Source organism: Aricia agestis, chromosome Z, assembly GCF_905147365.1.
Source record: "Aricia agestis chromosome Z, ilAriAges1.1, whole genome shotgun sequence".
NCBI classification, from domain to species: domain Eukaryota; kingdom Metazoa; phylum Arthropoda; class Insecta; order Lepidoptera; family Lycaenidae; genus Aricia; species Aricia agestis.
In genome coordinates, this window is record NC_056428.1 from 35,869,041 (window position 1) to 35,892,654 (window position 23,614).

Genomic DNA, 23,614 nt, shown 5'->3' on the forward strand with positions numbered 1-23,614 from the left:
ATATTCTCATCTCGGCAACATTTTTACATGAAAATGTTTTTGGTGGGATTTCATTTCTTTTTGTAAGCTGGTTTACGTTGTTTTTTTCTTTTAGTTCATACGTTTACATTATTTAGTAAAAACGGGACCCTATTACTAAGACTTCGTTGTCTTTCCGTCTATCCGTCTGTCCGTCTGTCTGTCTGTCTGCCTGTCTCTAGGCTGTAACTCAAGAAGGGTAATAGCTAGAGAGTTGAAATTTTCAGATTATGTATATCTATTACCGCTGTAACAACAAATACTAAAAATAAAATAAAATAAATATTAAAGGGGGGTTCCCACACAATAAACGTGATTTTTTTGGCCTTTTTTGCTCTATATCAATAATGGCAACAGGTACGTACTTGAATTTTTCTCAAGGTCCTTAGTTATATGTCTACTTTAATATTTAATAATAATATTAAAATAAAATAAAAAGTTAGGGGGGGCTCCCGTTTTCATTAAAAGTAAGCAACTCCTCTCAATGTTTTCCACTTTCCATACTAATATTATAAATGCGAATATGTGTCTGTCTGTTACCTCTTTATGCCCAAATCACTAAACCGATTTTGATGAAATTTGAATTGAATATGGAGATACTTTTAATCCCGGAAAATTTTAAGTTTTTCGCGCGATAAACGATTTTTTGCGGAAAGGCGTTGCCGGCGTCATTTAATCTCCTATAGTTTCGGATCTCGCCTACTATGCCCTTTTTAGGGTTCCTTTTTAGCCAACAAGGAACTCTTATAGTTTCAGTCTGTCCCTCCGTCTGTCTGTCCGCGGTTTTGCTCAGAGGTTTATAGGGCCTACAATGCCGTTATTTGGCATGAATGCACATTTTAATGATGCCAACAAAATGGTAAGTACCTATATAAATTTTTTTTTTTTTTTTACCGTACCGCATATCAATGCGGGGGTGATTTTTTTCGCGTCCACCCCACCGTGTGGCGTGTCCTTGAATAGGTTTTTCAAAAATATTACCAGTGATATAGATATTACCAGTAAAAGCATGAATTTGTGAAATATGAAGTTTTAAATTGGAAAAAATCGTTAGAGTCCAGTCCCCCCTTCTACCAGCTAAACGGTTGCTTCTGGAAATATGAAAAAATTCACGAAGGAAGGAAATATGCTGAATTTAAAAGGAAAACTATCACGGCTAAGAAGACTTCATAAGTTCAAATCAAATTAAAATCATTTTATTTGCTGAGGAATATGGTACAATAAGGTGTTAGTTTTTTCATTTTCCACATATTAGTTATTGAGTAATAGTACATAAACTGAAAAAAATGTATTCGTAGAAGTACAAAGGAATTTTTCGTTCAAATTCCTTTGAACGTAACTGAGTTGATGTTGTTAGTACTTAGTAGTGCAAAACACGTTATAATTGTGCATTCATTGACCATACAAAAATTATCAAAAACTAGCTGTACTAGTTACTTCGAAACCATGTATTGCGCGTGTCACGACACGCACTTAGCCGGTTTTAAAAATTCACCCCCTATTTTATTCAGGGGCGGCCGGCCAGGATTATCGGCATTATCGCAAACGAAATCGCTAGGGACAGCTAATGTTTAAATAATTTATTACTAGACGTCTGGTCATTTTTATGAGTCCCCTGCAGTCCTCAGTCCTCACTTTGGCTATCTTTGGATTTTGTTCGGTTTTATTTGACAATTGAGACTTTCCGTTGCATTAGCTTAGAAAAGTAAGGATTAAATTGATCTAGATTGTCATTTAACTGCAAACAGTGAATCTATATAACATAAATAAAAATGGATTTTCAATTTTGTTAGCCTCCCTAAAACTCGAGAAAGACTGAGACGATATGGCTAATTTTTGTATTAAAATATTCGTGTAAGTCCAGGGAAGGTAATTAATATTATTTATTAATAAGTATATAATAATATACAATGTGTCCCGACACCGGTGTCCGATCCCTTACTGTCACGATGTAAGTATGGCATATTTTATCGACAAATTGCCTCTTAATTTTTTTCTGCTTCTCACGGTTGTAAAATGGCAGCCATTTTAGTTTTTCTCGGGCTTTCATACTAATCTGACCAGTACTTCTCATGTATTAAATAATCTATGAACGTAAAGAAGTCACATTTGATAGCTATGCTTGTGGACTACGCTAATAAAAACAATATGTTTTAAATTTTGTGAGATAAAACATAGAAAAACCAAATTTTAAGAAAAAAATGTTTATTTTTTAAAATTAATGGCTGTTTGTGAAAAATCTAGCGCATTAAACTGGTTATTTTTTATTTTCAAAAGATAGAAGAGGTTTTTATCTATACATATAAATAAAATTGAAGTATCTGTTTGTAATATTGAAAGAACCGTTTATTACTACATGCATATAAATATACTTACGATACATATACCAAAATAGCATTTTTTTACAATTTTTGTCTGTCTGTATGTCTGTCTGTTTATACACATTACACAATATATATAATTAAGAAATTAAAAAAAAACCCCGCCAAACAACTTTAAAAAGTAATGAAATAATATTTACTGACTTAAAGTTTAAATAATTCCTAAGTGTAAAGTATAATATTTTAGTCCATAATTGTTGTCAGATGTGTGGGGGGACAGCGCGTATAGTTTAGGCCCGTGGTGAGTTCACAGCGAACCGAATCGAGACAAAGTCGTTGTTGTTGTAGTTTACTTGGCGGTCTCCCGACACACCTTGACAACAATAATTATTGACTAAATATTACTTTACACTTAGGAATTATTTAAACTTAAAGTCAGTAAATATTATTTGATATTTCATTACTTTTAAAAGTTGTTTGGCGGGGGTATTTTTAATTTCTTAATTATATATATAGTGTCATGTTTATTTCCCTCCTTTTATACCTAAGTATAAATAACCCAAGTTTTAACTCGTAACTCAAATTATACTAGCAACATATTATTCAAAAACAGAAGTATGGAAAATAGAAAAATAATATAGAAAAAGCTCGTAATATAAAAGATATCAAGACGGGAATGTAGCGTATTGAAGGCAAGCGTCAATATTGGGGGGTTCTACACGATTCAGCGCGACATATGAATAAATGGGGAATGTGTTTCACAGCCATTTGACACCTAAAGTAATATTAAAGTACGGAAAATATCCTATCGTGATGTATCATGTACCAACCAACGTTTTCTTTTCAGAATTTATCAATATGTAACATTTTCCAGTTTTGTTTGATTCTAAAGACCTTCTTACTTAATGTGAGTGCTCGTAGTACCTAATTAGAAGTTGCGTTATATTATATAGTAAATCAAGTGCAAAAACATTAAATACGTTTCCCAAAAATATTTTAAGCGGTGCAGTTATAAAATGTAATAACACTTACAATAATAAATTAAATCACGAGTTTTATTTCGGACACTGCACATCTGTTGAGTGTCACAAAAACGAAATTATTGTGCCGTCTACGTGGAGTTGGATTATTATGTAAAATTGAAATTAATATCTATTGGCTACTGCCATTATTTTTCCATTTTCTTCAGAACTGTGACGTACAATACAGATATTATTCGGAGGTATGAAATAATACGTTCATTATAGTTTTTTGTTATTTTTTATTTCGTAAGATACTATAATATTATCACAATAGACATAGCTACCGTCTACTCCGATATTATGGAGCGCAAAAACGGATATTTAATCGCCTTGTGGTTTCAACATTAAAACTGCATCCATCGAAAAAATAATTTACCAAGCTGGAAATCGAACACGGCTTACAAAAGGAAAAATCTCTGTTGCAATTTCTATCTCACGTAATAGGTCTCTGCAAAAAGTGGTCAATGCAATGTAAATACAATGGCGAGTGCAATTCCGTGTACGTCCTTCACAGGGTATTGTGATGATAGATCCCCCGACCGGTACGACCCGGGGCTTCCGCGGGGATTCAAAAAAGCCACATTGCGACGTGTATCGTATTTGTTTTGCATTCGCGACTTTGCGGCCCGTCGTATATCGACTTTTATTGTACTATCAGAGTAATTAATTCATAGGCAGACGGCGGACCTACGCGATTTGATCGCATTGTATCAAACCACCTGACAGATCACGATTAATATTGAGTTGACATAAAACAACCAAATAACGTAGGTCTCATCTGTCTATGAATCAATTCTTCGATGGACGATGGTAAATACTATACTAGCTAAACGGTTTTTGTTAAGTTATTTCGGGTAGGTATAAGGATAGATTTTAACTGAATCTCAGACCTACCTGAGTAGCAAACTCATCATTCGGTCCATCCGTATTGTAATTTGTAGCAGTTTTGCGAAACATAAGTTTTAGCGTTATAATATAAGTTTAATTTTCGGCAGCATACTCATAAATTTGAATAGTTATAAGAAAGTGCATACGTAATAAATCTAAAGCATAATAATGATGGTGTGGTTTGTGAGTATTGCGGTGTCCATTACACCTTAAAACTTAACTTTTGTTAAAAAGTGACATAATCTTTCCAAGAATATGAACGAAAACTTAAAATTTAGTAAAATAATAATTTAAGTATTAGAATTCAAATTTGAAATAGATTTAATTTAGAAACAATACATGAAAGGTTTATTGTCTGAAAGATTCTATTAACAGTTCATTGTCTGGAACAAGAATAGAATGATATTCTAGTTATTAAAGATATTTTCCATTATAAACAACGTAGCAGTCTAGACAAATTAGTAATATGAGAGGACCATTAACGTGAAATATTTTCCAGAGGACCTATTAGTGCTATGAGCCGGGCTTTGTATTGTGCTTTTATTATATTCTATTTACGTAGCAAATAAGTCCATTGTTTTCATTCTAAAACTTGATACTGCGTGCAAATCCGTCGGGCAGAAATTCATAGCACATAGAAACCTTACATATTAGAGATAACTACGTACTTTACGTTTACGTTCAAAGTAACCAATCATACATCTACCCTACTAAATGTCAACCAAATCAGTGCAAAGAAGTTACAGACAGACAGAGAGGCACTTTATTCATAGATTAAGTAGATATCTATATATTAATACGTGAGCCAAAAACTTTGTATCCCTTTTGACGAAAAATGGGGAAACGTAGGTGAATGAAATTTTGCACAGTTATAGTTTATATGGTGAAGGAGTGCATCGAGCTAATATTATTTTGAAATTATGCTTTTTTCATACATTTTTTTAACCAATAAAACATTACACACACTACAACACACACACAAGGAAAATGACAGATTTTTGAGTGACAAGCCTATACATACGAATTATACTATTTATGGTTGAAGTCTGTTGACAATAAGGTGACAAATTGAAAATGGATTATAGTTTTTTTATTGAATCTTAGATACTATTAGACAATGCTTACACGGCCAGTCTATTTTTTTCAAAATATAGGTAGTCCTAATGTCGTTGAAACTAAGGTCGAATTTCGACCATTGGGCGATCTCTAGTATAGATAGATATACATAATAGACATTAGACATACAAGTTAAACTCTCGAAGTGAGATGGATCCTTTGCAACTAGAATTAAACCAGAAATGTTGAGAATAATATCAATTTTGGACCCTTGTGGCCGTTTGTACACCGTACGTATACATACAGGTCAAATTTTAAAAACGATCAAACACTTGCTCAATTATTCATTGTTTTTACGTCGATATTTTATTTCGGAGAAATCGTCAGAGTTATGAAATGTTTTCGATACAAACTTTCAACCCTTATTTTACAGCCTCGGGGGATCCTAAGATACCCCAAAACACGTGCAAAATTTGGTTAACTGCATGATTTCTAATTTCAGACTTTGTGAGAGTTTAAACGAAATTTGATAGAAACTTTGTAACTAGTATTCCACTTTTTGTTATTTGGATTTTTGTTATACTCCTTGGGCGTTTTAAACTGCGTAACTGGGTAGCAAAATCTTATTTTAATATAGGTACCTACATAATATTACATATTAAGAGCCCATATGACCCTAACTTGACTACATACATTAACCTAGATCTCAAAATCTGTAAGGTCTAGAAAACTGATTTTTTGACACAAGTAACTTCAGTTCATAAAGATTAAATGCTCAAGACGAAAACACGATTACTCAAAAATGCTCGATAGTTTCTTTTTTACAAAAAACCTTGTTTTAGACACATTTTTGCTTGGATCTTCGAAGTTTGCTGTATTTTCTTTAATATTTTTTAATATCTAAAAAGGTTTTGATAAAACCTAAATTTGCTCAAAACACTTTTTTCATAATCATTATAGTTCGTCTTTTATTCAAGTAAAACTAACTCGGCGATGATTCCGCGCCGTCCTTTTTCACCTGGCATATGAAAGACGGGCGTGAGTGTGAAGAGAGAAGGACGATGTTTGATTTTTAGAGTCAGGTGAGCTCTTAATTAGTTTAATCATTATGGCAACTCCGTGTTTGTTTGTCAGAGTATTGATAGATCAATTAATCCTTCGATCGCGGATTCTTGGAAATCTGTTGTTGTTCTCGCGGCCGCATGTGGCAACTTGGGAGTGTAAGTATTAACTAGTATTTCAAGTTGAAAATTATAGTTCTCCATAAAAATGTTGATGAATATTACAAGAAGATTCCGTAAGTGTTCCATATTTATAATTTTAGAATACTAAAAATAACTTGTTAACTTTCACTATGTCTGTCATTAAGTGTCGATATTTTAAGTTTGGTTTTAAAATTTCATAACGATCTATTGTGATGAATTCGGCGCTTTTAATGGACTAAATTGAGTTTATTGACTACACTGCACTGACTTTGATTTCCCAAAAAAGATTTTGGCTTTGATGTCTGTTTGTCGAAACCGAAACTTGCATATTTGTCTATTCATGTTCAAAAGTGTAGGTTTGTTCTTTGTTTAAATTTCTCGCACTTATTAAATACTAGCTATCTCGCCAAACGTTGTTTTGCCATAGAATGAAAAACCCGACTTATTTTTCTATATTAGTACGCGGACGAAGTCGCGGGCAACAGCTAGCTGTTGCCCGCGACTTCGTTCGCGTTAGCATAGTATAGTATAATAACAGAGATGGATAATTTTCTCCTTTTTATGGTCCCTTACTTAAAGGGCAAAAAACGGGACCCGATCACAAAGATTAAATATCAGCCTGTCCGTCTGTCCATGTCCAGGCTGTACTATTTTGTCATAAGCAACATTTCTGTATGTCTCTTTTTTAGTTTAAGTTTGAATAAATTCACTTTTAATTAATAACTTACTTTGTTCCTAAAATAGTAGAATAATTACAACTCAACACTAAAGACGCGACACCCTTTGGTTTAAAGCAACATTTTCAGGAGCGGGGGAGGGGGGAGGGCTGAGCCCCCCAAAGAAGGGGCCGGGGGCTAAGAGTTTAGTTTAGGTTAGGTTAGCTTTATGCATGCAAAGTCTCAGCCCGATCGCTTCAAAATTGACAAAGTTTCATACAAACTTTTTATCCCCTATTTTACCCCCTTAGGGGGAGAATTTTTTAAAATCCTTTCTTGCCTGCGTCATAACATCTACCTTCACGCCAAATTTCAACCCGATCCGTCCAGTGGTTTGGGCTGTGCGTTGATAGATCACTAAGTCAATCAGTCAGTCACCTTTGAGTTTTATATATATAGATATCATATATATAAAAATAAGTCGGGTTTTCCTTAACCGTATACGGTTTTCAAAATTTGATAAACGTTATCATGAGTAAAGGTTGGTTTGCTAGTTTTAGTTTGGCGTAGAGCTACGTAGAGTCACCCTATCCATATCAAATACTAATCTATCGTATCTATACTATCCTATACTAATATTATAAAGCGGAAGAGTTTGTTTGTTTGAACGCCCTAATCTCAGGAACTACTGGTCCGATTTGAAAAATTATTTCAGTGTTAGATAGCCCATTTATTTACGCTAAGACTAAATAGGAGCTAAGAAATAGAGGAAAATGTGGAAAAAACGGGGGAAATTATTTGAAAGGGCTTATCTCACGAACTACTGGAGCAATGTTTCTGTTATTTGGCAAAGATATCAGATCATAGGCTATTTTTTTTTGGACTAATTTGTCTGTGAAATATCTAATTTACTATCTAGTATATAATTATAAACAATAATAAATTGGTAATAGTAACTAGGGCTAGATGTGGACTTACCATCAATTCTTGAGTCTCCCTGCCAATCTTCTTCTGGAACAAATAAAGTGATTAATAAGGTGAACCAAATTTCCAAAGTATTTTGAAGTCAAAGGAGGTTATTTAGGTAGGTATTATGCAGAAGTGGTTTTGTAGTTAAGTTATTTAGAAACATTTAAGTACATATAATATGATAATGATTGTAAAATAACACTTACAGTGTGAGAGAAAAGGGAGAGATTTTATAAAGTTAATAGACACCACATTTAACAACGTGTACAGTTGTACACCGAAGGCCAAATTCTAACGGATAGCCATGATTTCTAATCCGTACCTAATACCTATATAGGTACAGTAGTAGAATCGACGGCAATTAGGTGTAACAAACAAAACCAAGTAAGAATAGTTTAGGGTGTAAATGGGTCCCATACATAAAGTGTGCTGTAGAAATAGCGGAGCTGAAATAATAACTTTTTATTTACTTTTGTATGGAAAATTCAAGACGCTGGGGCGCCTGCCTATAAATATCTCAAAGAAAAATTGCTTTTTCTGTGTTACCCTTTTACAGTGTACAGTGTTACTCCTTTTACTCTATATAAGCGACACATACACACCCTAAAGTTTTTAGGGCGTGTCTATTCTATTAAATTTTTTACTTTGTTTTAATACACCTTGTAGAGTGTAGACTACGCTACACGTTTTTATTGGTCCAATAAGTAGGTACTAAATTATGCACAAACTAACAAACAGTAAGCTTACCTTTTAAACGCTCGGCAAATTAAGAAATGCCGTTTTGTTAAGAGGAATATTTTTAAACAAAGCAAATGTATAAAAACAAAAATTATATGGTGTGATTCTTAATAAAAATGCTTTACTGCAATACATTTGCTTTGTGCCAGCCTTATCCAAGTTGCCATTTTGAAGTGTTAATCGGAAAGTAACAACAAACGTGAAAATGATAATTAAGTACGAAATTCAAATACAGAATTGAGAAACTGAAAACATGTTTAGTCTAATGGAGGCGGCCCCAGAAGGATGGAGAGCGCCTGCGGGCTTACCCTATCTAGGAGCCGATATAATACAAAGATTTACAGTAGTGTCCGATAGAAGACGGCTTTTCGGCTTCGGTTATTTTCGGCCATATACGAAGCCATACTAAGAAGTTTGGCCAGACGCACAACTTATTCCACTTTAATATTTGGTGAACCTTCGGCTTTAGCCGCGATTTTGTGACGATAGCCCATGATTTTCGATGATTCGTCTGAGACTGCGTCTTCAGGCATAAATAGGCCTTCCGTCGGAAACTAATAGTGGCCTAACAGTCCTTTCCTTCAAATCACAATTCGTTCCACACAGAGACAAGTTTTACGCGCTCGCAACATGTCACATGGGGCTGCATTTTACTTTTATTTCTTTAGATTCTCTAAAATTTAGCTGACAGTGTCATATTCTGATCTAGTACAGAGATCTACTATATATTATTTATACTGTGACCGATAACGGAAACGAATAGATCCATCCATTGTTAGTACATTTTAACATCGCCTACATACATGGTCCAATTAGAAATGGAAATTTAGTTTACAATTGCGAAGGCCTAATCCTAATGATGTAGTTGATACGGTGCACGCAATACAATTAAAATGTTTAATGATTCAGCTTCTATCCGGTTTTATACATTTGTGTGCGTTGACACAATTCCGTGTGATATTGTTGAGAATAAATTAATTGTCTAGTAACGATATTGTTGCAATAAAAAGGTATAACAATTAATATACTTGAGGCACTGACCTCTATAAAACACTGGACAGGCGATCGCTATCAATAAAATGTTCCTATTTGAAAGTCGCCATATTGGCGCTGATTGCTATGTGAAAGCAGTGTAGTGAGTGTACTTGGAACTACTATTTTGCAAATGGCGGTTGTAATTTTCTATGTAATTAGTTCACAGTACGCTCACCGCGGCGCTTCAAATCGGCACAAAAAATAGCTGTCATTTCGTACGGCATAGCCTGTCCAGTGTATTATAGAGGTTGTGTTTCCCTTGTGGACTTTACTGTGAAAATAGCGGCGCCAAGACAGTTACAATATGGTCAATGGAAAAAATCAAGATGTTGGGGCGTATCTCGTAGAAACATAAGTGGAAGTCAAAACTTTCAGCGCTGCTAGTTTAATAGTAAGCTCTAGGTGAGGGAAACAAACACAACCTAAAATATAACCACTCATTTCATTACACTCAAAAAATGCAATAATACTTCTTTTGGACAAGCTAGCTAGTAGTACAAACGATATCTAATTTGCCCTCCGAATAAAGACCTACCGTTATTTGACGTAATGAATCGTTAGGGGTGTCAAGAGGTCACAGAAAATTAAAAAGGTCGCGCTAATAGCTGTTTTTGAGAAATCCAAAAAATGAATAAAAAAATTTGGAATGCTTTTTTCTCGGAAACTATTGGTTTTAGGAAAAAGTTTTTTAAATAAAAAATGTAGAGGGCATTGCGAAATACAATTTTCGTCGTATAAAATTGGAGTGACGTCATCCAACTTAAAATACAAAAAGTAGAGGGCGCTAATGGATCAAAAAAGTGTTACAACAGTATTTTCGATAGGAAAAATAATGTTTATATAATAATGTAAATTAGAAAGTTGTTCGTCACAAAATTAGCTACAACTTTTATTCAACAAAATTTTTATAAAACTTACCGTTTTCGAGCTGGAACTTGTCGAAGTGTACAAATTGTACATTATGTACCGTGTCGTTGCACAGTCCTCATGCAATGCATTTTTTTTATTCAAATGAAATATAAGTATTTGTTTTCTAATTTTTATATCAAAAAATTTTTAATAACATGACTTGATTTTGATGACTTTTGTTGAGCAAAAATTTGATGGTTTTGGGACTTGACATTTTGAAATTTCGAATATAAGTAACATTTTTATATCGAAGAAATATTATAATGAGAGACACAATTTTCAGTCACTTGTAGTACAAAATATAAATTGAATTCGACAACATTTTTCAGTCAGTTAAGTCAGTTGGAAGTGAGGCTAGAGCCTCGCTTCCATTTACATTCCTCTTTTTAATTTTGCTCTACGCAATCAGTAATCACATCGACTTCAAACATTGAATACGTACTATGTATGTCGATATATTTTTAGTTTAGTAATTACGATTTTTTTACAAGTTACACTACTAGATAGCAGTGGCGAAGGGTGAATATTTTCGGAAGGGAAGCCGGAGTAAAAAATCTACTTACTAAAACGCTCAGCACTGATGTTCAACAATGTTCGAGTTTCAAGTTTGATAATGATGCCTTTGAAAAATGCGAGTTAAGTTGTATGCGTGACGGCACATACGATCATTCAAAAGTCAAAACTAAGTTTGGAAAACGAAGTTTCCTTCGACAGCAAATAATCTGTCAGACAACAGTCTCAGCTGTACGAGTCAAAATTAACAAATCACAATACAAATTAATTTAAATTCGCGACACTGCACTCTTCTTACCGCTAAAACAAATAACATTCGACATTTAAACACAAAACAAACAAGTTGTTTACAAACACTCATCCGCCATTTGACTCATAACAATTTTACTTCATGAAGTTCATCTTTCTCGCTCGCACTTGTGCGTTGCTAATTAACCTTTCTCCGTAATAACTCGCCGAGTATCGGCTTATTTCCGAGTATATTGGCGCGTGGTAGAACGAGACAGAACATGACGATCAGTTCACAGGAATGAAAAGGACAGATACTTACTATGAAATATCGTTGTATGAAGAAATAACCCGCTAATTTATCGGCTTCTATCGGAGATGGCCTGCACGTTGCATTGCCTATATAAATTTGTAGGCGATTAATTATTAATTCAAACTATTTCAAGCGAGAGAAAAATTTATTGCATATAAAATTTTGTAGGCGTTTAGTGAATTCAAAGTTTTTTAAGTATGTAAAATATTTAATTAGATAGAAATGTATTTGGCCCATAGATTCGATTTTCCAAAAGGGAGGCCGACGGGAATCGGGATATATGGACTCTTCGCCACTGCTAGATAGTCTAGTAACTATTCGTGTACTAATCAACGAATCATACTTTGCATTTTATGTGCTCAGTTACTATTATTGTAGTAATAAAAATATACAGTTACAGAATAGGTTACAGCATATAATGTCCTGCCATCAATATCAAAAAATATTTTAACTTATTGGCAGTGTACCGATAAAATACGTCGGAAATAGATAGCCTGTTTTATTAGCCTCCAACGATTAATTTTAGTACGGACTGTGTTTTATAGTCCAATATTTCTTAGTGGAAAATAGTACAGATACCACGGCAGTATGATTTTTAATATTTTTGTTGTTAATAATAAAGTCTACTTTACAGTTAATTAAAATTTTGTCACAGTCAGCCAAACGACTTTTTAGACAAAACACTGTATATTAATAATTGTTACCTACGTCAGAATATACAATGTACTATCGAAGAAATAGATTTTTAAGCAATGACGGACCTAAATAATTTGGTCGCGCTAAGTAAAACCCATCAGACCGATCACAGCTAACATTAAATTGACATAAGCTGACGAAGACGACCAAATGACGTAGGTCCGTCAACTGCCTAGGAATCAATTTCCTCGATGGTACATATTTTTAATAAGGCATCTGCAGCTTTAAAATACTATTTACTACAAAAACTTCTAACTACGTAAATAAAAATCTATTATTCCTGTTCAACTTACTAAAAAACTCTAAGCAAAAAAAATTTAAAAAGCGATTTGTCCGAAACATCGATAAGCTCCTAAGAAACTGCTACGTCGTCTACAAAGTCACAGCTGACTCACCATTGTCTCTTCCCTTTCTTTTCTTCTTCCCACCAGAACTGGAGGACTTGGCGTTTTTCTCCGATTTGTCTTTACTTTTCCACCGACTCAACATTTTGAGGTGTAAGAAAAATTACCAATATTTGTACATTTTATCAGCTCTATCTCGAGATAGAGTCGCGGCACTTGGGTTACACTAGCGACTTCACTATACTGGATCATATACTATGTTGCGTGTATATTACTATTAAGATATGTATTATTTGAATTCAATTCCCATCAAGATTCATCGCGGCTAATATGGAAGCTGTCGGAGTTGTATAATGTATACGTAGATAGCTAGGTTAATATTAAAGCTTAAATTATTAAGCGGAATCTAAAGGCAACGTGCTCGCGTGCGGTATTCTCGAATTACAAAATATATTTTCAATAATAACACTACACTTGTGTCCTACTTAATTCGTTTCAAAAGCACTGCATTAGATTTTTCACTTCGTTATTCTGTATTTCAGTTCCAGGTCAATTGCCGTAGAGTTTTTTGGTGCAGTCGTTTATTATCGCTTTTTTATCACCTACAATAAAAAATAACGTATTATAGATATCACATCACTGTGATTACAGCAATGTAGAGATTATTAATAAGGTGATCCTACCGTCTTATACTTTAGAGCATTGAGTCCATATTACCTTAGATATTTTATACTAAAGTACTATAATATTATACAGGTAGATTTCTGAAAATATTATATTATATCATAATATTATAAAAATATGTAGATTTCTGAAAGTATTATTCAGATTGGCTAACGAGTAGCATTATTGTCCTGTAGAAAAATAGCACGTTTAGATATTAAAATTGCTGTTAGAAATCGTTTGCTTTTTATTATCAGTACCACATACATTACATTAATTTTATCGACTCGTTCGAAAACTCTTATGCTTATCATCATCAAAAATCGTATTAGGAAGAATTTCTGAAAATCAGATTTCATGTCAAGAAAGTATATAATATCTGTTCCCGTTATAAACTAACAGATCTGAAGCATAATATCAAACTCGCTATGGACCTAATTTGAGACCCGGGAATGGATAATATCCATAATGATGAATTATTAATTCAATCAAACATTTAATTTATTTACAACATAATAACTAATACCCTCTTTCCTGAGTCTTCTTTATACAGGATGTAACGAAACTAAAATATGATAATACTTACGGTGTGTTTGTGCTTCTTGTATGTGACTGTAAAAGTAGCAGCGCCGAAAGAGTAACTTCTTTTTACTTTTGTATGGGGAAATTCATGACGCCGGGGCGCTTACCCATACAAATCACAAAAAAAAATTGCTCTTTCAGCGCTGCTACTTTCACAATTAACTGTATATAAGGGACACATACAAACCCTAAAGTATTATCTCTTAGTTTTGTTACACCCTGTATACATTTTTATTTACCTACATAAAAAAATATATCACCGTAGACGAAATAAAGTCGAGTCAGAAATCATAAATCCATATTTAACGTGTTTGAGCACAGGTAAATTAAAAGTTCTATTTTAACCCCAGTTGACCCAAACAAAACTCATTAATTATTCAGATAAACTCAACTCAAGTCGAAGTAAATAAATTATTCGGTTCTTTATAATGAATTTATGGCCGTCCAAAAAGATTTTATTTATTTATCAAGCTTTTGAATTGTGAAATGTTTCCTCGAATGGTCTCTACAATATAAAAATCATAATGATTATTTACCGTTTACATATTAGAGAGAACATATTTTAAGGTAGATTCTTCAACCGTATTAAATGATAGTAATATAATAATTATTTAGTGCTTTTTAGACAAAAATAGACAGACAGCTGCGAAATTTAAATATCATTCAAAACTTCTGAAGAAAAATATATAAAATAGATACGAAGAATCAGAGCTAACTTAAAAGAGTTAAACCTAGATAGCTTCAAGGCATATTTTACTTTTTGCAGTAAACATTTGAGTATGCAATCATGAAAGCATTCCTTGCTTTGTAAAGAAAATCCTCCACACAAATGAAGTTTAAAAAAAGAGATCGACAACGGCAAAAACGTTTTGCTTCCTTTCAATTGTATCTGGGGTGTAACCTAAATGTGCAGGTCTACAAATTACAGTACACAAAGAAAATCATATTGAAAGTCGTTACATCAACTTGTTTGCCACTTAGTGAAGAAAAACTTAATTTTCAATCAAACAACTTCATAGACAAATTGTTTTTGAAAGATATAGACATACTCGTTGCGTAGATTAAGCCAAATTCCAAAAAGCTACAAATAATGAAAGTACATCATCAAATGACAAATAATATTCCTATTGAATAAGAAATTGATTGGGCTAATATAAAATAAGTAGGGCTATTGAGTTAGTTAAAGTCCACAGAAATACAACAGGGGGAAAATTCACAAGAAATTACTAATGGAAATAAGTTCACAAATCAGGCCTATTCAAACGAAATTAAGCCACGAATTAATTTCATATTGTACAATTGTTTTCGTCACAAAACTTATTATATTTCTATTTCAAGGTAAGATTTGAAATACAGACTTTCTACAGATAAATTTTGTGTCATAATTAACATGTCATGAATCATAATATTTTTACAAAATTAAGATTCATGTCATAAGTGATAACTGTGTTACACTAAAGAAACTTATATTTTAGGTTAATACAATAATTTAATTATCAACTGAAATTATTATTTTTAACAAAAAATTAAAACCAACTTCCAAGGTAAAAACAATAATGGCATCCTTATAATATGAACTAAAAAGTATTAAATATTTTTACCTATCTAATAATACCTTTTTCCGAATTCGGCTAAACCTCAACTATTTATTTACTCAATCTTCATCATTTTGAAGTCGGTACCAGATAATATAGCTGAATCTTCATTTCTCTGACAGAAAATTTAAAACTTTTGGAACTGGCACCGACTTCAAAATTCCATCATCAGGTCACCACTTGTGAACATGGTGCCAAATTGGAGTGAAACCTAATACAACAAAACAAAAATTTCGAAAATCGGTTCACAAACGGCGGAGTAATCGTTGAACATACAAAAAAAACCACAGCCGTACATATAACCTCCTCGTTTTTTGGAAGTCGGTTAAAAACAGTAAACAGTTCATTGATGTAATTACTTAATTGGAAGGAAACTTCTTTGATACATTTTTAATTAAAGAAAATATCAAAGGCGGTGCTACAAAAGAAAAATATACTGGAGTTAGGTAGATATTATATTTTTATTGAAACGTAAAATTGTTTCCTTGTTAAATAGATGTACAGTTGGCGACAGATCGGTGTGCCATTTTGAGCTTTGCTACCTAAATAATAAGGTCGACAAGTGCTAAACAGGACTTTCCGGGGACCATGCTGTTAATGTTCGCATCCGGCGGGCCTTAAACGAACGAGAAATTATTGCTAATAGGATTTTAATTATTCAGTTAGGTTGTTCTAGCCGATGCGTGATGAAATGTTTTGTACGCGTCGATTACCTAATAGCATCAAACATCATACATTCATACTTTATTTATTCATTTTGCCATCGAAATTATCGCATGTAATTTTACCAAAATATTCTCTTGTAATAAAATATACTCAAATTGGTTTTAACTAGACATTCCGCGCGACTGTAAAGGATAATTAAAATAAGGAGCCCTTCTAATTAACATACTGTCACTGTCACTCAGCGGAATAACGATGATGAGTGACAGACTGACAGTTAAGCTATTCTTAATTAGGTATATGTTTCAGTGTTCTATGGGTAAGTTCCGAACTTTACCCAGTACACTGAACAGTACTTATGTCGTCTACAATCGACGCCATACTTGATACTGTAATTGGTTTGTTTCGAAATATAACTACGTTTACGCATTGACGTATGACTATGTCAAGATGTCATTATAATAAAGGTGAGACAAGTGTGGCGTATTAGTCACACTTGTCTTACAAGTGAGAGTGTCATACAGTACAATCAAATGTCGTTGTAGACGTGACGTCTTGTGCACTGGTCTCGAATACTGGGTAACATTTCAGAACAAAGACTTATATCAGAAATAAAGTCAATGAAAAATAGTATTCCAATAATAGAACATAGTACGAGAACGTTTGTGGCGATTGCTGAAAAAAGCAAAACAATAAACAACAGCCTAGTCGAGTCGCTTTCTAAAATGTTTATTCTGCGCAAAGTTTAATAACTTCTCTTTGTTTACGAAAGCTCTATTTAAAGCCACACTCAGATTATGAAGTTAAAAATGTGCAGATTAAAAACTGTAATTAATTTTGTGTTGTACTCGAAGTACTTTTGTTTTATTCTTATATATCAAACAATCATTTTTTCGTTATAAGTAATAGTATTATCTTTTGAATGGCAAGAATTACTTAACGATCCTACTTCCTACTAATATTATAAAGGCGAAAGTTTGTTTGGATGTATGGATGTATGGATGTTTGTTACTCTTTCACGCAAAAACTACTGAACGGATTTTAATGAAACTTTACAATAATATAGCTTATACATCAGAATAACACATAGGCTACAATTTTTACCGACTTTCAAAATGGAGGAGGTGTTATGTTTGTTTTTTTATGTTCAACGATTACTCCGCCGTTTGTTAATCACTTTACACTTAGGAATTATTTAAACTTAAAGTAAGTAACTATTATTTAATTACTTTTTAAAGTTGTTTGGCGGGATTTTATAATTTCTTAATTTAATTTTATTTCATGCTTTTTAAATTTGTGTTGGTTATAGTGCAGAATAATTCCTATCAACAGGATCATAATATCTCAATGAATGTCCTCTATGATTGTCCTCTTGGATAAGGCCGTCCATATGAGTCCTAAATGATGAGTCCAAACATGAAACCTCCACTTTGGGTTCATAAGCTCGGCTCCTATAGAATCCAGGTGCTAACGGTCTTTCACGAACCAAATAAACCGCGATTTTCCAGCACTGAGCAAGATGATGATGATGAACTATAGCTAAGAACACTCTCGATCATGTCAGCTTTCAAACAAAAAAAAACTAGAGTTTGTGTGCTACACAAAACACCCCTCTTTTTGGTCGGGGGTTAAAAAGTATTCTAAGTTCTTATATTATTATGAACTCAAAGTATCTCCATAACTTTTATCAAAATCGCTCAGTGGTTTTCGTGTGAAGTAACAGATAAACACTTCTTTTTTATATTAGTATGGATGCCAGTAATTGCCAAACGTAATTTTCCCGTAGTAGCTGAAGTCTTTACGTTACAAAAGCGTAATTCACTGACAGTCGACAGTCGACAGTTTATACATCACAAAATCTATGTCAAAAGGCTTTTGTTTCATTCTGCCATCAAAGTTTATGTTACATTAACGATTGTTTCAGCTTTTGTTCGATTTTGTTAAATACTCAATAGGAATCCCAAAAGAATAACATTTAAATGGAAAAATGTCGAGCGAAAGTAGGTTATTTAAAATCATCATGTTGGATATTTATTCAAAATTCTCTGTGGAGAACATTTTACGTAGGACAGGTCAACTTTTTTAATGTAAAAATATTTTTAAAAATCTATGTTAACACATTTTGATACAGAATTTTAATGGAGCATTTGTATAAAGAAACATTATGCATTACCATGATTGCGAAGCTGTGTATATCGTGCACAATTAGAGATGAATAGATGCCATATGATCGTAATCTCATTAAAAATTGGTCCATCTTTGGCACACACGGTCATGCCGCAATAGTTATATGAGCTCATACACAATCGCGTACATTGGGTCCATTGTGGGCCACCGTTTAGAGGCCGCATAATGGCTGTAAAATGTTAATAATTTGTACAAACAAATTATAAGTATTGAAATGAAATCTCTTTGCTTAAAACGTAACGGGGATTTGTTGGTCGCGATAACGAGAAAAGTTGCTAAGTAGAGGCCAAAGTTACGCTTTTGCTGGAAAATCAACAACAAAAGACTTTTGTTGAGTAGTATAGAAACAGGGACGAAACAGTATTACAACTTGTACGTCACAAATTAAACCTTGCACAGAATATGTAATACATAATACCAAAATGTGTATTTATATTTTATTAGATACTTAACACGTTTTTGAGATCAATGCTATTATTTATTTTATACACATAAGGAAATTCATTTTAAACAGTTTACACGGCATTAAAGGTCACATGAAATGTAATTTCATAAAATGGTCATGTTTCTGTTATTGTTGTATGTTTGCCACAAGAAATGTGAATTAAATTCACATACCACAACTCGTCCATAATGTTAAGAAAAGTTCACTTTAATACAATTTTTGAAGCGTTGATACCCCAAGAAATAAACAATCAAGAAAGTCAAGAATTATTGTTTATTAATCAAAAACGGAATTATTATTTATCTAGCATGTACAATGTACATGTAAATAACATGTAGTACATCCATGTATATTGAGGTCTCTTTCTTTGTATTTAAATATTACGGACCACCCTATTAAAAAGGCTTAGAAAATTCATAAAGGTGGAATTTTGTTATATACGACGACCTCCGTGGCTAGGTGGTGAGCGCATTGGTAGCTCATTAATTTACACATTAATAGCTCAAAAATTATGATAAGCGTTGATAGATATATATATATATATAAATAAATATATATATATATATATATATATATATATATATATATATATATATATATATATATATATATATATATATATATATATATATATATATATATATATATATATATATATATATATATATATATATATATATATATATATATATATATATATATATATATATATATATATATATATATATATATATATATATATATATATATATATATATATATCTATCAACGCTTATCATAATTTTTTTGTCCTAATTACACAAACTAAAATGATTATTTGCCTAAGATCATGCGTGTTAAATCAGTATTAAAATTGATAATTAATTTGTTGTTAAATATGTTTCACTTTACATACAATCAGGCACCAGATAGCTTGTTTCAATCGAAGCAAACACTATCACAGAATACGTAAACTTAATTGATAAACTGTAACATTATCGTTGAATTAACTCAAAATTTTTAACTTTTCCTCGGGGCCGTGGTCTTATAGTGGCACGTGAAAACGCACTGTCAACAAATTAACTAATTCCGTTTCTATTAATACAGATGAACAGCGCAATGCCGGAAGGTGTGTGGTTTGATGAGAATCGACTAGATGGCGTTAGCATGCACATGCAACTTGTAAGTGTCCTTGAACGAGAGAGGAGCTCTCTACATTTTGCCAACGCAGAGTGTAATGTGCAATGTGAGTTATTGTCACTTCGCTCTGTGACCACGACAACGTGTGAAGATTACCAACGATTATCACTAGCACTATTTTAATCCCGTAAAAATGGAGAAAAATGAAAAGAGCTTTCAACTTTGAATATGCCAAAACATTACGTAAAATTAACGGAACTAAAAAATTAAAAAGTTAAGAATATCCTGAAATTCAGACTGCACTGGCTCAGAAAGAGGTTGCCTTAAGAGAGATTTAGCAAAAAGCTCGCCTTAGACGAGAGGTAGAGCTTTCCTAGCAAAAAGCTCGCGGCAAAGTTGCGCTAGTGAGTTTTATAACAGCCTTATAAAAGTTGCGACATTATTATTTTATAAGTTAATCAAAAAACACTTTACGAAGGTAAAATTCTGAAAAGCGCGAATTTTATAAGAGTCTTGAAAGTATAAAGTTTTTATTAGTTGTAACAATCTGTTTACGAGAACTGTTACACTAAGAATACGTTATTGAATTAATATTTTAGACACTGTAAGCTGTATTAGCTTTTACTGTTCGTAGAGCTAAAGCTCTAACTCGAACATTAAAAGTTGTAATAAAACACAATAATATGTTAACTGTCAATTCATTTTTATTTTGTAGACGTAAAAAATTAAATAACAATCCGAATTGATGTGCCTTTGTATTTCTTAAAGCTCATTTACTTAGTAGCATTACCTCTCATGTTTATATTTTTAATAACAAAATCAATTGAAACGGATTATGTAATTGAAAAGGCTGACCCCGATGGATATATATCAAATAAATCCAAGGCAGAGCTGAATGCAGATTTCCAGGTCAAAATACCTTGCTGATAGAACTGCGGTGGCCCTACATTTCCCGCGGATCTGTCAGTAGCGGCGCAGAAAGGAACACGGTCGGGTTTTAGTGGGTAGAGCTGCGGCCACATCGGTCGCAGCGAGTCCCACATACCCCGGTTGTCCCCCCAGCCCCCGTAGACAAGTGGCAAAACGCTAACGCGAACGCTAACGCTAGCGCTACAAAATGTATGGATTTGACATTAGTATTCGCTAGCGAAGCGATGACTTATGTCAAATCGCATACATTTTGTAGCGCTAGCGTTATCGTTAGCGTTAGCGCTTTGCCACTTGTCTACAGGCCCTGAACCGCCGGGGATGCATAATGGCATTTCCCGAATTTCAAAATACCTCACACGTACCATTTAACACGTTAGGGAAGCAGAATTGATTGGGGCTAGGTTCGCTTTGCCAGCCCAAGCCCGGACGTATGCACTAACTGATTCGAATGTGTGATATAGCTATACACAAAATTTAATGATTAGGTCATGTAATATTCTGACCATTTGCAACGTCTAACAACTCTAACATAAATGAGTGATTTAGAGTGTGTACTGTGTATACAGGGACATAATTATGTCCTTTGCATAATACCACAGCTGTGTATGTAGAGGAGTTTTTTATTATTGTATAATTATGAGATTTGGTCATTTTTCATAAAAACATCTAATTTAATACTAACTCTTTTGGCGGTGTCAATTTTACAGTGAATTATAGAGTTTATAAAAATATATAAGAGTACACTATAGAGTTCATAATACATATACACATCCCAATGCATCTCCATACCTAAATTCACAAAAATCTATTCTCCGATAAGCAAAGAAAGGTCACTGTAGATAGACTCACTTTTATACCTAAGTATAATAAGTATTATTGTAAGCGAAGTACGCATAATAATGTGCGTTTAATATTTATCGAAAAATAGAGCAATATATCACATTCAATTCATTCAACACTTACATTTGTAAGGGAAGTTATGGACAAACACAGGAAAATAATAAAATGTTTATTTTCACTAAGTGAAAGCTTTAATCTCCATTGAATATTGTGTTCGATGAATTCACAGTTACAGTTTCATTTCGCACTTTTCCGATAAGAGGATTAGGTCCAGCTTAAGTGTCAAGTGCCTTTTAATATCCGCAGACCTTTTAGTAACAGGAATAAATACATTTTTAATGAGAAAACTCGATCGATACCTCTTTTTAACCTCGATAATTTTCACTTGAACTTTAGTTTTAACCGTTTTTTATATTACTTACGCCATTTTTATGTCTAGCTACTTTTTAAAACTAAAATTTACCTAAAATTATAATACTGAGATTTGAGAACAAAAATGTTAGTGTTGACGCTGGATGAAAATTTGTCTGCCTTTCGTTTTGTTTAACATTTTGGTAGACCTGCGGGGCTAAAATGGTCGCATTTAGCAATTCCTCTCAATCAATTTAGCAAATGAATTGTCAAAACTGTCAAACTGACAAATGTCAGATTAATACGAATTACTACAGATCGACAAGGCTTTTTATGGACGTAAGCGGGGGCGCTACACGTAAAGCAGAATAATTGTCATAAAATGACGTTTTTGTATGATGGCAGCGTTAGTTCCTTTTTTCGTCACGTTCATATAAAGCCTTGTCGATCTGTAGACATGAATTGCAAGTAGAGTGACCATTTTGCAATTTTATGAAAATGAATCATATTATGATTCATATTATGACTCTACAAAGCGACCATTTTACCCCCGCTGACTTTTATAGGTAAGTAGTTTTGAGTCCTGGGGACGGGAGGGCCAGAAAATTTAACGGATCCTATGCGTTCCAATATTCAAACCTACTATAATTACTAACCCTTACTTCGCTGTAAGTTACTACTGAAATTAATCTTATTTCAAAAAAGAGAAAATTTTACGCACATTATACGATAGGTGTTATAATAAATAGTTAAATGCTTTCACTGACAAACAAGAGATAGTGAGCGAATAAATTATCACCTTTGACATTCTTCACCCACGCACCCCTCATACACCTGGATGGCTCCTTAATCTGCCAGAATAATTCATAGCACATGTCTTTCACGCGAAAAATTATTTTGACGCGTTTAAGGTCATGGATCGTCAAAATAGAATACAAGACTTAGGTATAGAACGGTAAATCTCATTCATTCGAGCACTCAGATTTTTTTTTTTTTTTGGGTTGGGGGAATGCGTTTACGCATCCCCGGGGCCTGGGGAGGACCACCGTGGTATGTGGGACTCCCCGGGGCGGACCGAAGACGCACCCGGGACTACCCACTAAAACCCCAACGGTGTTCCTGCTCCTGAAGGTGGGACTACGGGAAAGGCGTGATACACGACCGCAGCCCCACCACCTCTGCCTCTTCAGGCTCATTCGTGGACACCATTCCACATTATTTTGACGCGTTTAAGGTCATGGATCGTCAAAATAGAATACAAGACTTAGGTATAGAACGGTAAATCTCATTCATACGAGCACTCAGATATTTTTTTTTTGGGTTGGGGG

The 23,614-nt window shown here is 33.4% G+C and overlaps 1 protein-coding gene across 10 annotated transcripts in view; it reads right to left on the reverse strand.

Annotated features, from left to right (window-relative positions):
• The window catches only part of LOC121738622 (coiled-coil domain-containing protein AGAP005037), a 213,717-nt gene that overhangs the window by 147,985 nt on the left and 42,118 nt on the right, over window positions 1–23,614 (reverse strand). For 9 of the 10 annotated variants that reach the window (XM_042130803.1, XM_042130806.1, XM_042130804.1 and 6 more), the window contains exon 3: window positions 8,145–8,177. In XM_042130803.1, coding sequence (XP_041986737.1) covers window positions 8,145–8,177 — 33 coding nt within the window. The remainder of the gene's footprint in view (window positions 1–8,144; window positions 8,178–23,614) is intronic. The other variant, XM_042130799.1, reaches the window with a different exon arrangement.